At 62.5% G+C, this 17,159-nt stretch overlaps 2 protein-coding genes across 3 annotated transcripts in view; both read left to right on the forward strand.

The window, feature by feature from the left end:
* ZC3H3 (zinc finger CCCH-type containing 3) overlaps nucleotides 1-6,897 on the forward strand; it is an 83,200-nt gene extending 76,303 nt beyond the window's left edge. For both annotated transcript variants that reach the window (XM_032468233.1, XM_032468234.1), the window contains 3 exons: nucleotides 3,638-3,822; nucleotides 4,430-4,803; nucleotides 6,481-6,897. In XM_032468233.1, the coding sequence (XP_032324124.1) occupies nucleotides 3,638-3,822; nucleotides 4,430-4,803; nucleotides 6,481-6,512 (591 nt within the window). In that variant the 3' untranslated portion in view covers nucleotides 6,513-6,897. The remainder of the gene's footprint in view (nucleotides 1-3,637; nucleotides 3,823-4,429; nucleotides 4,804-6,480) is intronic.
* A 6,623-nt stretch (nucleotides 6,898-13,520) lies between these two features.
* Nucleotides 13,521-16,325, forward strand: MAFA (MAF bZIP transcription factor A). Its single transcript, XM_032467859.1, has one exon. It carries the CDS (start codon nucleotides 13,989-13,991, stop codon nucleotides 15,066-15,068), a length of 1,080 nt encoding a protein of 359 aa, XP_032323750.1. The 5' UTR covers nucleotides 13,521-13,988; the 3' UTR covers nucleotides 15,069-16,325.
* The last annotated feature ends 834 nt before the right edge of the window (nucleotides 16,326-17,159 follow it).

Consider the following 17,159-nt stretch of genomic DNA (forward strand, 5'->3'; position numbering starts at 1 on the left):
GCACCTCCAAGGTGGAGAAGGGGCAGCTTTGGTTTTGGAGGGTGGGAGGGAAGCTGGTGAGTCACAGGGGACTGGGGACGTTGAGGGCCACCAGTGGAGGTGCTGCTGGCAGCAGAGGGAGGACCTGCCTCCAGGAGGGAAGACTGGTGAGGGAGGCCACCGTGTGGGAGGCTGAGGGTGGGGATGAGCTGGCGGGACCCAGGTAGGGTGGGAAGGCCCGCACCCCCAGGCCAGCTCTGCACGGTGAGCAGCTGGCTTGGAGCAGACAGCCAGCGGGGGAGGCCCTGGACAGAAGGGCCCCCAGAGCCACAGTGTGTGGTTCAGTTGGTCCCTGTGGCATGGGCTTCACGGGGGACAGGCCGATATCTGGGGAACAGTCTGTGCCACAGGCTCGGCTGTCCCCCGAGGAGACCAGGGCTTTGAGCCTGTGGTGGGGGCCACAGGCACAGAGTGTGTGGCAGTTGCTGTGGCAGGAAACACGCGACTCCTGGGCGGCCGGTGCCCGTTACTAGTCGTGGACCCGCTTCTCTGCCAGCCCTCGTGACTCTCAGCCTCTTTTTTTCTTTCTGACCACTTTGAGAATTAAGTTACCTTTCTGAATTTTTTAATTTGCCTTCCTCTGATTTAAATGAGACCAAACATCTTCCCCAGTGTTTAAACCCCTGGTGCCTTCTCTGCTGAAAACCACCTGGAGTTTGTTTCTTTTTAAGGGAGTGTGGGGACGTTTTCCCACTGGGTCAGCTTTCTCTTAATAACTTGTGGGAAACTTATAAAATATAAATATGAACATTAAAATACATCAACGTAAAATATTATGGATATTAATCATTTGTCAGTTGTATTAGTGGCAAGTATCATATTTCAGTTTGTGGTTTTTTTCAGTTTTCTGTGATGCATTTTGAAGAACTGACCCTCTTTTTTTTTAAATTTTTTTTTTAATTGCAGTACAGTCAGTTACTATGTGCCAATTTCTGGGGTCCAGCACAATGTCCCAGTCATGCATATGCAGACATACATTCGTTTTCATATTCTTTTTCATCAGAAGCTCTTAATTGTAATGGAAGTAACATTGTTTGCTCTCTCCAGAGCTCGCACATCTCGGGTCTCGAGCAAGGACCCTCGCCTCCCGCGAGTGGTGCTGCCGCAGCCCCAAGCCCTGTGGCCACCTCTCAGCCCAGCGGGAGGCGATGCCGTTTTGCCCGAGCACGGAGGCTGCCCGACGGGCCTGTGCCCGCAGCTGGCCCCCTGGGAGCAGGTTCCTCGGGGTGGCTGTCTCTGGGCTCTGCCCTCCTCACTGCTGACTGGCCGGAGCCGGTGCCAGGCTCTCTCGCAGGTTTGAGCTGCTCAGTCTTTCACAATAATAAAGCAAATTCCTTCAGCTTGTTCTTCCTCATGGCTGTTTTAGCTCTTCTTGCCCTTAATTCTTCCAGAAATATATTTTCAATTCATAGTAAGTTTTTTAAAAGTTGGAATTTTGATGGGGATTGGCCTGAATCTGGGCCTCTGTTTGGCAAGAACTGGTACCTGTCTCCAGTGCGTCTTCCTGCCCGTGAGCAAGGCGTCCGCCTCCCGTTACACAGGCCTCTCCTTCGATGTCGTCGAATAAAATTCTTATTTATCTCTTAGAATTTTTTCCTGTCAGTTTTATTGTTATTACAAATAACATATTTTTAAATTTTATTTTCTCACTGTTCATTGGGATACGGACATACAATTTTTAATAATTGATTTTGTTTCCAGCAACCTTGTTAAACTCTGTTAATAATTATAATAATTTATCCACAGATTCTCTTGGGTTCTTCTACATAAACAGTCGTATCTTTTGCAGAAAACAACTGTTTTTCTTCCTTTGAGTCTAAATGCATTGCCTTTTTTTCCTGCTCCTGCCCTCCCTGTGGTCCATGCGAAGTTGACGAGAGGTGACAGTGGGCTTCCAGCCACGCCCGTGGCGGGTGATGCTTTCTGGAAGGTTCTTCGAAGAACCTCTGTATTAAGCCAAGGAAGTTCCTCTCTGTCACTAATCTGCTGAACTGTAAATTGTGGCTGAATTTTCATTGAACACGCTTTCCTATCCATCAAGGTGCCTCTCTTTTCGTCTGCTAATGTGCATGTGTTTGTTCACTGATTTTCTGACGTTAAACTAACCTTGCACTCCTGACATAAACTTAAATTGGTCTCCACATATCAGTGTTTTTACACATTGCAAAATGCAGTTTACTTATAATTTGTGTGGAACTTTGGAGTCATTGTTCCTAAGTGAAATCAGCCTAAATGTTCCTTTCTCATCTAGTCCCGGTCAGGTTTGGGCTTACGGTTGTTCTGGTCCAGTAAACAGTGTTGAGGAGTTTCCTCTATCCTCCTGGTCTCTGGGCCAGTTCACATGGGGCTGGAATGAGACCCCCTCAGGAATCCGTGCCAGAGTTTCCCTTACTGTTTAACTACTGATTCAGATTCTTTTACGCTTATAGAAATAATCACTCAGTTTTTATGTCAGTGAAGGAGGGGAGGGAGGGGAGGAGGAGCAAGCAGGCGTTAGCCTGAGCCTGTCTTCTGCTGAGGGGCAGGGCTGGGTCTGCCAAGCACAGGGACGAGCTGGCAGGGGTCTCAGGGGTGTTCAGAGCCTGCCACCTGCCTCCAGGCACCAGCGTGAGGGGCTTCTAATCCCTTGGCAGCAGCAGGGGCCAGGACAAGAATGCGGCCAGCGCCCAGACCCTGCTCTGGGACGGGCGCCCGCTCCGTGGGGTCCTCAGCCAGGCGCTTCGTCCTGGGTGCTGGGCACAGGGCCGAGATCCAAGACTCTGAGGACAGATGTCCGGGGTGGCAGGTTATGAGGCCCAGGAGGAAGCGGTCTAAAGGCCGGGCCACGTGTTTCCAGTGGTTGTGCCCCTGGGCATCCAGGGCTGCTTGGGCACCAGGGCTGGTTTTACACTCAGCTCTGGGGGGTTGGCAGGGACTCTGCCTGTGGCGGTTCTCATCCAGTCTGTCTCTCCAGCACTTTGTGTCCAACACCAGGGGCAGTTGGGGTGCCCAATCTTGCTTCACCCCAGACACCCTCCCCTAGAAGGGCCAGATGGAAGTGGGCACACAGCAGGGCTGCAGCATTGGTCTCTGCAGCTCCCATCCTGGGGCAGGAGAGCTGAAGAAGGACAGGCCTTGGGCAGAGGCTTTGTGGTTCCCTGCAGGCCTGGCAGGCAGAGCTGAGGCTATGTTGCCCCGAGCACCTGCCCGATGGCACGCCCCCCCACGGGTATAATTAGCCACAGTGACAGGTGTGATGGATCGGGTGTGTGGCCGGCCTTCCCTCCACACTGCGTGGCCTCAGCCGACCTGCTGCACCCCCAGGCTTGAAGCCTGAACCCCACCCAGTGAGTCCCCAGGACTAGTGGCCACCACCCCCGACTTCTGCCAGTATGGGTGGGCTGCGGTCAGGAGGAGTTAGTGCCCTGAGAAACCCCAAGCCAGCCCACAGGGTCTGTGAGCATGCAAGGGTCCCCACTCAACCCTCAGATTGCTCAGGGGACATCTTACAGATAGGGTAGTGTGGGCTGGGGGCCACTCTGGGCTGGGGGCCTTAGTCATCCAACAGGAAGCTCTCCGGCCTTCACTGGCCCACCCAGCTGCGCTCCTCCTCCCTCAGTGCAAGAAGAAGCACACGCTGCTGTGCCCCGACTTCTCCCGGCGGGGTGTCTGCCCGCGGGGCGCCCAGTGCCAGCTACTCCACCGTAACCAGAAGCACCTCGGCCGGCGGACAGCCGCACCCCCAGCCCCGGAACCCAGCAGTGCGCCCCCCAGGAGCAGGACTTCCACCAGCCACGGGCCCAGGTGACGGGGACAGTGGGTGCTGCATGCGTAAACCCTTGGGGCGGTCAGGAAAAGGGCCCTCCTGCTCTGGGGCACAATTGGGATCCTCTCTGGGGAGCCCCCAGGCCCTGCCCAGCTCTGGGCTTCAAACCCAAAAAGAAACCTCCAAGTTGAGCGAGTGAGCCGTAGAGGTTTCCCGCCCCCGGTCCCCAGGCAGGACAGAGCTGAGGGCGTCCTGGCCCAGACCAGCCTGTGGAGGAAGGCGGGGCTTCTCGGCTGCCCACTCCCACTCCCCGGGGGAGGGGAGGATTGGGGCGATGCTCATGGCTTGGCCCCGTTGCACTCACCTGCCCTGGACTGGGAAGCCTCCGGAAGGTGAGAACAGGGACAACATGGAGCTGCCTCGGGCTGGATGCCCCATGACATCATCAGCCTGTCCTTGGGGCCTGAGGGCCGCCTTGAACCTGCTCGGGGAGGCCTGCTGGCTGCTGGGACCGAAGGGGCAGGGAGGGTTAGGAGCCTCGCTGCTGAGACAGGCGGGGCACAGGTGGTCAACCAGCACCCTCCAGACCCCTGCCCTGCACACAGCCGCTCACCCTCACACCTCTGCTCCCCTTCCTTCCCACAGGAAGTCCTCGGCTGCCCAGCGACCCAGCAGACAGACAACGAGCTCCCCTACCGCCGTGGCTGCTGGCCCGGCCTCCCCCCCTCCCTCCCCACGGGTTTTAGCTGCAGCTTCAGCCCCCCCCTCTTCCATCTCCTCCCCATCCTCCTCCTCCTCTCCGTCCTCCCCCTCCCCTTCCTCCCCCCCTCCTGCCTCCCACTCCCCCTCCCTGTCCTTGGACCAGGAGGAGCTGTCTCTGCAGGAGGAGGCTGCCTCGGCAGGGACGGGCTCCAGCAGCCTCTCCAAGCTGCCTTCCTTCATCTCCCTGCAGTCTTCGCCCAGCCCAGGAGGTCAGCCCAGGGCCCGGACCCCCAGGAGCCCCCCCACCAAGGACTCAGGTAGGCAGCCCAGCCTCTGGAAGCCAGCCCGGCACTCCTGCAGGGCCCACCACAGACCCATGGGGTCAGAATCTCTAGGCGGGCCGGGAAGGTGCCAGAGAGCCCATGTGGGCTGGGCATGGAGTGCCAGGTCCCTGGCTGAGGGGCACACCTGCTGGCCCACAGGAGCAGGGCCAGCCGAGGTGCGAGCACAGCAGTGCTGCCCGCACAGGCCACCCCAGTCGAGGCCTGATTTAATTAGAAAGCACCCATTTCTGTTAATTTGTTCTGGAAGATCAGCGCGCGCTCCTGGGGAGAACAGATGCTCCCTCTCCCCTGATGAGTATTTGGGGCTTGGTAAATGGCTCCACTCAGCCTTGTTTAGGAGAGAAAAGAGGATTTTATGGCTGCAAACGGCCCTTTCTGTAAACATTTTACAGCTCTCCGCGCGTTTGAGTGACGATAAACCCTACGCAGCTCGGCGGGCTGCAAATTTGCGACCATACGGCTATCATTTTATTGTCATATTTCACGGTCGTAACATTAATGGAAGATGCTGGCTGAGCCTCTCTCGCAGCTCTGCTGAGCATGCTTACAGGCCTGCCTCAGCTGGGCTGGGGCCCACACCTCCTGCTTGCAGAGCCCACAGCAGGCCCTCTGCTCACCTGCCTGGCCAGGCCAACACCAGCTCCCCAGCTCGCTCCACCAGGGAGGACACTAAGGGGATGGGGCACGGGGCAGACAGCCTGTGGAAGCCACCTTATTTTTTTTTTTAAAGTAATTATCAGGAACCCTGCCACCCGCGCCATTATCGGGGGAAGCCGGCGGGGTGGTCAAGGGCCACCGCCTCAAGCCTTCCTTCCCTGCTGAGGCCTTGCCCACTTCCTGGGAGCCAGAGGGAGGCCTGAGACCACATCAGGGCAGGAAGCCAGGCTGGACCCGCCCCTGCCACCACCCAGTAGCGGCTGAGGCCCTCGGTGGAGCCTGCGGGCCTGGGCCCCTAGCTGCCTGGGCCTGACATCTGCACTCTGACTTGGCCAAGCAGGTGGCTGGGGTCCTCAGCCCTGAAGTGGGGTCCCAGGAGGAGAGGCGGGCTTGCAGGGGACACACGGACAGTGCTGTGCCTAAGGGCAGCCACACGGAGGCTTCTGTGGTCAGCTGGTTTGCTGGCCTATGAGGTGGTTGGAGGGGAGAGGCTTTGGTGCCCAGTGAGTAGAGGGTGCACAGGGCAGGAGCCCGGCCCACTGCCTCTCCTCCTCCTGCCCCCAAGCCTGTCACTGTACACAGGGGGGCCTCGGTCCCTCCCTCACCACCCAGCAACTGCTCCCATACACCCTGGCTTTCCACGTCGAAGGCTCCATCTGGGAGCCTCAGGCTCATCCAGGTGTGAGTCTGGGCTGTGTCTGCTTGCAGACCGTCTGCACCCGTATTTGTAGCCCAGCCCGCAGACTGCTGCGCTCTCATGACCCACCTGCTGTCCGCGGCTCCCCCGCCTTGCCCTCTCAGCCCCGCAGGCCAGGCCTGCGCCCTGCTGGACACTGGCCCCCCGGGTGGGCAGTGGGCGCTGGACTAGAGGACGACGTGTACCCGAAGCCTCGCTCCCCATTTCTGGCGGCCCGTGCTTGGTGGGCCTGGGCCCATGGGGGTCCTCCTCCTGGCTGGGAATCCTAGCTCTGACCTTTGCCCCTCTCGGAACAGGGAAATCTCTGCACATCAAACCCCGTCTTTGAGGGCCCAGGGGGCCGGCCCATGCCTACCTCGGCCCCTCGGCCCTGGAGAGGAAGGAGGCTCTGCCCGCCACGGCCCCAGAGGAGGGGCCGCCGGCCACTGAGCACCCCCCTGGGGCTGCAGGGCCATCGCTCTGCCCACCTGGCTCTCAGCTCTGCGTGACCAGTACCCAGGTCTCACCTCCCTCGGGCTGGGCCCCACCAACCTCCCACCCCGGTTCCTCAGCCTTGCCCGAAGGGGCACCCAGCAGGGCTCACCCCCAGCCCTGTCCCCTCCATGCGATGTGCCCCTAGTCCTCCCCTAGGATGCCTGCCCGGGGAAGCGCGCCGGGCAGGCCTCCCTGGCGGGCGTTTTGTGTTCAGCAATAAAGGTTCTGTCCTGTGTCTACTCGGCTGTCCTGACTGCCGCCACGCCACCGTGCAGCCCCGTGGGGCATCAGCTCGGGTGGGTGCACACTGCTCATGCCCCAGAGCCTCTCCTAGAGGTGCCGCCCCGCAGACCTGGATGCCTGAGACTGAGAGGCAGGTGAGGGGCCGTCCACCCGTCCAGGGGGCACCCCTGCCATGGCCCCTGCGCATCCTCTCACCTGCCCGCTTAGCCACGGACCCAGACAGAGCCAGGCAGGGAGAAAGCACATCCCCTTCGCTGCCTCTGGGCCGGAATGTTGGTGCTGTCTTGCCTCCTGGATGGCTCCGCAGGTGGGGGCAGCCTCTCCATGGCCAGGCCAATGTGATTTGCGGTTGGGAGAGGCCTAGGAGGGGGCCCTGGGCACATGTTGGATGTGACGGTCGGGGGCCAGGGTCCCCCAAGCTGAGTTCCTCTCCAGAGCTCCTCCTCCAGGTGTCTCAGGAGAACAGCTGGGCCAAGGTAGGGACAGGGCAAAGAGGAGGCAGCTCGCCCCACGTTGGAAGTGTCTCTGGTCCCGGGGGCCTGGGACAGGGTCTGGTCTAACAGATCCTGGGAGGCCAAGGTCAAGGCCATTCAGAGTATTCATCCCTCATCCCAGAGAAGTGAGCTGCACTCCAGCTGGTGAGCACGTGCCCACAGCCTCCCGTTCTTGGACCGCTGCCGTGTGCCTCCATCTCCGTGTCACCAGTGTCGCTGCATCACCACCCACACCACGTGGCCTGCAGCCCCACCCCTTGGCCTGGAGTGGAGCCGGCTGCACCACCACTTGTCCTCCACCTGCTCCTCCTGGGCCTGGGTGAGAGGGCAGCACTGACCAGCCCTGGCCGAAGGGCGTTGGGGAGGTCCCTCGGCCCTGCCCCCGCCCCCGCCCCCGCCCCATGAGGCCGAGGTGAGGATCTGGGGGTCCTGCCCCCAGTCCCTGTCCGTGCAATGGCATGTCCCTGTGGCAGCCCCAGAGGTGACGAGAACCAAGCTGGGTGGCGGCAAGCGCTGCCTGATGTCGTTGTGTGACGGCGACACTCGGTCCGGGAGCAGGGGACCCGTTGCCTCGAGTGCCGATGCAGGTGCTGCGCCCTGTCCCGGGCCTGCCCTGTGCCATCTCAGCGGGATGCTGGGTCATGGGGCAGAGAGCAAGCCCCACCCAGTCAGTGAGCCGAATGGACCCCACGGTGGGCCAGCTCGCTCCCCCGGCCTGGCCCCGCAGCTGCTCTGGCCGGGCACACGTCGGGCAGAGGTTTGCAGAGCCATGTGTCCTCACCTAGCCACCCCTCGGGTCTCTGTGGTGGCCTCAGACCAGGCCCTTGGAGGAGCCACATGGGTTGGCTTAGCCTGGGCTAAGCACTGACAGAGGAGCCTTGGAGCCAGGGCTGAGCGAGCTGCTCGGCTCCTTCTCCAGACAGGCGCGGGTGCGGCAGGAACTAGTGTGCGACATGACCAGGGGCAACCTCGGCCTCCTGCCTCCTCCCCTGAGCTCCCTCCTGACGCCTGCGGGGAGCTCCCACACACAGGGGACCCTGTGACAATGGGAGGGGCAGGGAGTAAATTCACTCCTCTGCCTGGACAGGCAGGAGAGGCAGAGGGAGACAGTTGTTGGTCCAGCCTGACCTGAACCATGACCAGCTCAGACCCTCCCCTTGCGCTTCCTTCTGCAATAAAGGAGGGGCACACGCTTGCACCCCTGGCTGCAAGGTGGGCACCAGCCAGATCCAAGGCGAGTAGGTGTGTTCCTTGGGGGTGGGCTCCCAAAAGACCGATGGGCAGCTGGACCACTCCCCCGCCCGCCCGGGACCGCCACCGCTCCCCCGAGTCTTCCCTTCCCGGCTGCTCTGCCTCTCTCCCCTGGCCGCCCACTTGCTCACAGCCACAGGCCCTGCCACCTGTACCCGGGCCCCACTGCCCCACGGTGCAGCCCACTGCCTGGAAGCGGCCGGTCTGACAGCTGTGGGCCAGCGTGGACGGCTCAAGACAGGCAGGGCACTCCTAGAAGCAGGAGATGCCCTGCTAGTGGCTGCCCTGTTCTCCTGGACCCCGGCCCCGGGAGCCCTCACCACTCTCTGTGACCTATTAGGGGACCCTTTCAGCCTCAGGCTTGGCCTGGTCAGAGCCCTTGCCCCCGGGCAGGAGGGGCAGTGTGCCAGTGGTCACCCTGGGCTCCTCAGGCTACAGGGCAGGCCAACCAAGAACCCTGGGGATGAGGGTGTGGGTTGGTCCCCCCTCTACTGCCCGTACCAACCCAGGCAGACCCTGGAGCCTCTTCCTTGCCTTTGCCAAGAGCCCAGGAAGGATCCCCTCTCCAGGCCTGTGCCCTCTGTGGACTGCCCTTTGCCCTAGGACAACAGGTCGTACAGCTTCTCAGACGATGGCCCCACGGACAGGGAGCCTCCTGTGAGGGTGGCGGGCCGGGTGCAGTGACGGTGACACGCCCGCCTGCAGGTGGCAGAGGCAAGGCAGGGAAGCGGGGACCCCCCCCCCGAGACCCAAAGTCATGTGACCAGCAGGTGGCGTGGGCTGGAGGCGAGCTTCGTTTGGGGGGAGCTTAGAGCCTGGTCCACTATCTGAGGGTTGAGAGGCGAGGTAGGAACAGTAGGCGGGGTGGGTGTGCACTGGAGAGGCCAAGGGGCCTGCGGGAGTGGCACAAAGGTGACTTTGGGGTGGGGTCTGAAACAGGTGCTGACTGGGGAGGGGGTGCCGCTGGGCAGGCAGCAGGAAGGGAGCTGGAGGAGCCGGCAGTGTGGTGGCAGGAAGGCAGGAGCTTCCTGCAGCCAGAGCCCTTCCCCAGGGAGCCACCGCCCACCCCGGCTGGGAGTGTGCCCCACCAGGATGGTGCCAGGCAGCTCTCGCTCCAGATGAGCCCCGAGGTGGGAGGACACCAGCCTAGTGCTCCCTGAGCCCAGGAAGAAATCCCTGGCGAGAGGGGGAGAGGCTGAGGAGAGGTCTTCAGCTGGGCTCTGACCCCAGCCTGCTGTCGAGGACGAGATGTCTTGTGGCTTCACACTGTGACGTCCATGAGGCTGGCTGGCCAGGTCACCACACGCCTCGGCTCAGGAGCTGCATGGTGAGGAGGGGTCCCCTCTGGAGGTTCCTCTGGGGAAGGAAGCCCCCCAGCTCCCTCAGGTTGTTGAGACCGCTTCTTTTGAGCCTGAGGAGTAAGGCCCCGAGGTCCTTGCCAGCTGGAGGCTGGAGGTCACCCTGGCTCCCCCAACCTGACTGCCCCCATGTGTCCAGGCTGGTGAGGAAGCCCCTGGAGGGGTCCTGTCCACTCTCATGGGGAGGGGGTCACCACAGCACGTGAGGAGGTGAAAGGTGGAGGGGGCCTGGCCTGATGTGGGGAGGAGTCAGGGGTCCCACCCCGACCCTGCACTGGTTTTTGTGCAGAACAGACCAGAGGTGGCCATGGGGACCAGGCAGTGGGTGCCCTACCTCAGTGCAGCTGTCCTGAGCCCCTGACCCCTCCCCACCAGCTGTCCAGTTACTCGAGCCTTCAAGTCCCCCCAGCTGTCGGGTCAGGGAGAGCCTCCGGCTGCTCCCAGGACGACCTGGCCGGCACGGAAGCCATGGACCCCAGTGATGGCTGCATCTCACCATCAAGCCTCGGCAGCCTCCCTGGTGGAGGTGGTGGAAGGTACCCCGGGCAGGCAGCCTGGTGCACAGAAGGTGCTCAGTAAAGACATGTGTTGTGCATTTAACAATGAGCCCCAGGGGTTCAATGAGTCCCTGTGGAATTCCATGGGTTTAGTCACTGATGTGTTGTGATAGGAGGGCATGGTGGTGCTAGGTGGGAGAAAAATGATCCTTTCTGGGGCCGCGGAGAATTGGCTTGTTCCCCTCCCAGCCTCCACCGTCAGGGGAGCTGAGAGGAAGACCTTACCCTGGTGGCTGCCGTGGCCAGGAGACACAGCACATCTGATGCTGTATCTGTGGCTCTCCGACCAGCCATTCCTGGCAGACAGGAGGGGGCCCTGGTCACCCCCCCGGCCTCTGCTCCCAGACCCGGCTGTCAGTGCCTCCCTGTGTATCCCCTGCCCCAGGCCAGCAAGTGGCAAACAGGAGTTAACGAAGACAAAGGAGCAAGCCTAGAGACCACCACCGGAGCCAGGAAGGGGCAGCACCTTCCCCTGGCAGGGAGAGCCTACCTCGCCCCCTCTGCAGGCCGCTGGCTGGACGGGTGGGCAAGCACTCCGAAGCCTGCGTGTGTGCGGGGGCAGTCGGCTGCTCTCCCGTCTCCCACCCACCTGGCTGTGAGAGAAGGCTCAGCTGAGACCAGGGGGAGCCAGGGAACCAGGGAGCAAACAGCCGCTGGCAAGAGCGTAGGAGGGCCCTGGGGCAACTGCCCCCAAAGCTTGGGGGTGGCCAAGAGCTGAGGGCAGGCACACTAGCCCAGAGAACTTCTGGGAAGCCAGTCCTTCCCCGACTCCCCGTCCAGGGCCAGGGGAGCTTGCCCAGTGCCTACGCCAGTCAGGGACAGGGTGCCCTGCTCTGCTCCAGGCAGTGCCGCCTTCCCAGGTTGCCCCAGAGGCCCTATGCCTCCCCCTAGTGTGGATGCGGTCTCTGGTCCCCACGTGCAGCAGACCGCACACTGGCTGTTCCTCTCCCCCAGTGAGGGAAGGAGGGAACCTATGTGAGTCAGTGGAGGCGCGGCCAGCCTGGCCAGGCCGGGGCCCAGCATCCTTGAGCATCACATTTGAGGGCTGGGTGTGAGGGGAGCTGTCCCCTACTTGATGTGGCTGAGCATGGGTCTTGAGGAGGGCTGCCCTGGCCTCAGCCTCCTTACTGCACCTCTCAGGACAAGATGAGGTGAGCAGGAGGGACTGGGGGTCCAACAGAGCCCGGGCATGACTGCGGAATGGTGCCCCTCGGCCTGAGGCCTGGAGCTGTGAGGAGGGCTCCTGTCTGCACAAGCCTGGCTCCACCCTGCATCCTTCTGAACTTGGGACTGAACCCCTGCCTGGTCCAGGGGCCTGGTTGGAGCCACAGTGTGAGGGGCAGAGTCAGGTGGCTAGGCACAGGAGCCCCGTGCAAGCTTTTCCCCCTCAGACAGGCAGACAATACCACCAGCTCGCCATGTGGCATCAGCTCTCTGAGCCGTGGCCTCCCTCTGAACACAAGGTGCTTTAACGGAAGCCCCAAACCTGGCAATGCATCTGGCAACTCATTCATCTGGGAGCCCAAGCACCCAGCCTGGGGCCTCGGTTCTGCCACTTGCTGGGCCATCCCTGTGGGGTGGTCCTTCTCTGCATGGCCCTGCGTCACAGCACAGCCCACCCAGAGGGACGTGAGGGCAAGGAGGAAGGGGCAGGGTTGCCCACCATGCACACTGCGGCCTGGCCACCCACATGACATCTTAGGAAGTGAAGTTTCACTCCCCACAGTATGACACTTTTCTTATTAGAAAATAGCAGACATTCGTGCCAGGAACACAGTAAAAGCCCCGGTAGATAGTGTCCCCAGCACGTGTCCAGGCCACCCCTGGTGCCTTCCTGCCCACACCCTCCAGACCTTTCCTTCTATGCATAGAAGATTGTGTGTAAGATTGAAGTTTTAAACTATAAAAGTCATATAACAGTGTAGAGAACAGGGGTGGGAGGGGCTCTCTGGGTCCTGCCTCTCCCATCTCAGTAGATCCTGGTGGGCAGAGGCAGGGAGGCTCCCCTGCTCCGGGTGCACCCACTGCTCCAGTTCTTTACCTGGTGACCAAGCCCTGGACTCTGGGTGCACCTTCACAGTCAGCCCAGCTGTCAGGTTTTCTGGCTCTGGAGGTTTCCCACCTCCGTCCCTCTTATTCCTGCTCCCAGCCAGTATGGCACCACTAGGCCCGACCTGGGCAGGTGGGCAGCTGGAGCCAGGATTCCTAACCTGGTGTCTGGCCTGGCAGCCCTCTGGCCAGAGCCAGCCCCCAGGTCCCTCCCATCCCGGGGTCCCTCCGACCCCCTAAGTGTCCGGCCTCACCCGCCCCGGCTCCCGCCCCCATCCTAGGGTCCCCAGCACGCCGTCTTCACTGGCCCGCGCACGACTCCCTCCCCACCTGCGCGCTACACACCCTCTGAGCCGGGCGTCCCGCGGTGGATCCCGCCCCACGGAGGTGCCAGCAACTTTGTTGACTGAATTCCTGAACCCGCCTGAACCGCGGAGCTAAAAATAACCGGCGCTCCCGCGCAGCGCCCAGCCGGGCCGCGCAGTGTCATCCGAATTGGGAGGCCGGAATGTCCCGGCGCCACCAAGCTAGCGGAGCCCGACGCGGCCTCCCGGCCGGCTGGCAGAAAAAAACCTGGAAAAGGGCTGCGGGGTCACGGACCAGCTAGGTGGCGGGTGACAGAGGCACCGAGGTGCGCCCCCTGCTCCCCAAGATTCTGTGGCCGCCCCGTCGCGGATGCGAGCCCTCGGAGTCCGCAGGCCAGGCCCCGCGCCCCCGCGCGCCTCTCGTGCACCCCAGCCCTCTGCCTGTGCAGACCCCTGAGGCGGCCACCAGAGGGCCCTGTCCCCTCCTCTCGTGGGCGGCGGGTCACCACCCCTTCCCACAGCTGTTCCCCGCAGGAGATTGACAGCTGGGTTCCGGGTTGCCATAGGGATAGGCAAATGAGAGCGACGGGTCTGGGGCTTCGATTGGCCCATGGACGAGCGCCCCTCCCAGAAAGGCGGACCCAGGCGCCCGGTGCTATAAAGGGGAGCGTGCGGCGCGGCGTTCGGCGGTGGAGGCGGGGCTGGCGGTGAGCGGGTGGAGTGTGGGGAACCTGCGGAGCCCGAGGCGGTGGCCTGCCTCACCGCCACCCGCCCGGCCACCCGCTTGGCCACCGGCGCGGGGACGGGGGAGCACGGCTGGCCTGCGCCCTCCAGGGAGCTACTAGGGGCTGCACAAGAGGCCTAAACGGCGGCGTCCCTAGCGGTCGCCCCTGAGTTGGCTGCGTGAAACTTTTCCCCGCGCGCCTCTGTCCGGAGTCCGCGCTCCCTGCGGCTGACCCGGCCGGGACCCGCCGCCCGTGGAGAGCAAAGGGGGGGGAGAGGCCTGCGGCTCCCCCCCCCCCGCCGCCTCCCGTAGGGGCGCAGCCGGGCGCGGCGGCGGGGTCCTCCGGGCGATGGCCTCGGAGCTGGCGATGGGCGCCGAGCTGCCCAGCAGCCCTCTGGCCATCGAGTACGTCAACGACTTCGACCTGATGAAGTTCGAGGTGAAGAAGGAGCCGCCCGAGGCCGAACGCTTCTGCCACCGCCTGCCGCCCGGCTCGCTGTCCTCGACGCCACTCAGCACGCCCTGCTCCTCTGTGCCCTCTTCGCCCAGCTTCTGCGCGCCCAGCCCAGGCACCGGCGGCGGCGGCGGCGCAGGGGGCGGCAGCGGCGCGGCGCAGGCCGGGGCAGCCCCGGGGCCGGGGAGCGGGGGCCCTGGCGCCGTCGGGGGCGCCTCGGGAAAGCCGGCGCTGGAGGATCTGTACTGGATGAGCGGCTACCAACACCACCTAAACCCAGAGGCTCTCAACCTGACTCCCGAGGACGCGGTGGAGGCGCTCATCGGCAGCGGCCACCACGCGGGGCACCACGTCGCGCACCACTCAGTGGCCGCTGCGGCCTACGAGGCCTTCCGGGGCCAGGGCTTCGCGGGCGGCGGCGGCGCGGACGACATGGGCGCCGGCCACCACCACGGCACGCACCACGCCACCCACCACCACCACTCTGCTCACCATCACCACCACCACCACCACGCCGGCGCGAGCCACCACGCCGGCGTGGGCCACCACGGCAGCGGCAGCGCGAGCCACCACGTGCGCCTGGAGGAGCGCTTCTCCGACGACCAGCTGGTGTCCATGTCGGTGCGCGAGCTGAACCGGCAGCTCCGCGGCTTCAGTAAGGAGGAGGTCATCCGACTGAAGCAGAAGCGGCGCACGCTCAAGAACCGCGGCTACGCGCAGTCGTGCCGCTTCAAGCGGGTGCAGCAGCGGCACATTCTGGAGAGCGAGAAGTGCCAGCTCCAGAGCCAGGTGGAGCAGCTGAAGCTGGAGGTGGGGCGCCTGGCCAAGGAGCGGGACCTGTACAAGGAGAAATACGAGAAGCTGGCTGGCCGGGGTGGCCCCGGGGGCGCGGGCGGGGCCGGCTTCCCGCGGGAGTCCTCGCCGCCGCAGGCCGGCCCCGGCGGGGCTAAGGGCGCGCCCGACTTCTTCCTGTGAGCGCCGGACCCCGAGCCCGCGCCGCCGGCGGGAACGGACTTGCTCAGGCCGCCCGGGGCCTCGGCTCGGACTCTGCGGCCCAGGACGAGGACGCAACTCCCGGCCGAGCCGCTGCCAGCGCGCGCGGGCCTCCGCGTTAACACCTCCGCCTCCCGCCGGGCAGGCCCCGCGCGCCCTGCTGCAACGTCTGCAGGCGCCGACTGGAGGCCCGTTCCCGCGGCGCGTCCTCCTCGCTCCCGGCCCGCGCACCTTTCCGGGTCGCGGTCCTGACGCTGCCACAACTCCTCTGCGCGGAACGCGGCGATTCCCAGCAAAGTTGCGCCAGATCGAAGTCCTTCGTGGCGTCCGCTTGTACATACGCAGAGCGCGGTTTTGCCCCTGACCTCGGCCCTGCCGAGGGCGCCGCCGCCGTCCCTCCCCGGCAGCCTCTGCCGCCCCGCGCTCCTGCTTTTTCTCTTTCGGCCTCCCTACCCTGCCCTTTTCTACTCCTCCTTTCCAAAGCGGTGTTGTTTTCGAAGTATTTATATTTATTTTGCTCGGTGATTATATAAGAAAACCCCGGAGGAAGTTGCCTCCTTCCGAGCCGGGGTCGCCCTCGGCTGTCCGCGTGTCCCAGCATGTGTTGCTCGCTTGAAGGGGCCCGGCCCCTGCTTGCCCGCCTGCCCGCCTGCCCCCAACCCTGCCGCCGGCGTCCCATAGAGATTGAAGCCGAGGAGTATTATCTATGCTGTGTTCAGTCCTGCTGCCCTACTGTACTCGACGGGGGCGGGGGCTGGCCCGGACTCCGTGCTGCTATTTCTCTATGCACCAGATCGTATTTATGACTCCTGGGAAAATATATCTTATTTTAACCCTCAAGAGAAGTGAAAAGGGAAAAAATAGTAATGCACAGTATTTCTAGCGGAAAATAAAAATTTTTTAAAGAGGAGGTTTTCGCTTGAATCTCCTGGCATGGGGGCGGGTGGAGAAAGTGTTTTTATTTTAGTTTAAAATATGTTTCGTTTTGTTTGTGGATTCGTTTTTTTAAAGCCTGATCGAATTTTGGACTAGGCGGGAGAGAGTGTGGGGAGGCTGGTGCTCCAGCCCCTGCAGGTCCCGGTCCCGGACTACAGCCGCTCCTGCTGAGCGCAGGAGACTCGCCAGCTTGCGGGAAGTTTTGTTGCGTTGTTGGGTTTTGTTGGATTCCTTTTTCATTTGCTACGAAACTGAGGAAAGAAAAAAAACACAAAAAATAAATCTGTTTAAATCCAAAAGTCACTGGAGCCTGGCTGGTTTTTCTTTGGCTTTCATTTTTGCTTACTTCTTCCTGAGTAGAAGGAAAAGGAGGTCCCTAAACTGGGCCCTGCTAGCTCGGGTGACCCGCCTGGGCTGACCGACTGGGAGAGACTGACCAGAGTTGTAAAAAAGCCTGCCGTCAGGGCCCGACCCAGAGGCATCTGCCCTGCTGGCCCCGGGCTGCCCCTCAGGGAGGAGGGATGCACAGGGTGGACCTGGGGACCCCATTAAGGCAGGACAGCGGCCCAGTACACGAAGCCAGCCTTGGTGGTGACCCCACGCCCAGCACCACTGCATCCTGGTGGCAAGCGCTGTCCCCAGCTCTTCCGAGCCTGCAGTCTGGCCTCCCACCTGAAGGTCCAAGGCCTGGACTCTGGGGGAACCGGGGAGGGCAGCACCTCTGGAAATTTCACCCTAAGGGGGCTGAGGCCATTGTAGGATACTTGATTTATCTCCCTTCAAAACAGGACAGAGTCGGGTGAAGGTCTGTGGTCCTCACGTTTGGAGCTGAACTTGCCGCCCACCTGGCCAGGGCTCCCTGGCTCTTCTCCGCAGGGAGGGCTGCGCTACTTCTCAGCCTGGGGACGCCAGGTCTCCTCCTCAGGGCTGGGACAGCTGCAGTTCCCGAGAGGATGTCGCCAGAGTTTCTTATTGTCTCCATCTGAGAAACAGAGAAAAGGCGAGTGCTGCCCCCTCCCCAATTGCCTTCGGGTAAAATTTAGAACTGGAAGGTTGGATTTCTGAGGGGTTTGTCCAAAGTCCCTAAATCCAGGGGCTGAGCTCTCCAGCCCCCAGGAGGGGAGCGAGCTGCCGTCT

The sequence above is a fragment of the Camelus ferus genome, chromosome 25, assembly GCF_009834535.1.
Source record: "Camelus ferus isolate YT-003-E chromosome 25, BCGSAC_Cfer_1.0, whole genome shotgun sequence".
Lineage (NCBI taxonomy): Eukaryota > Metazoa > Chordata > Mammalia > Artiodactyla > Camelidae > Camelus > Camelus ferus.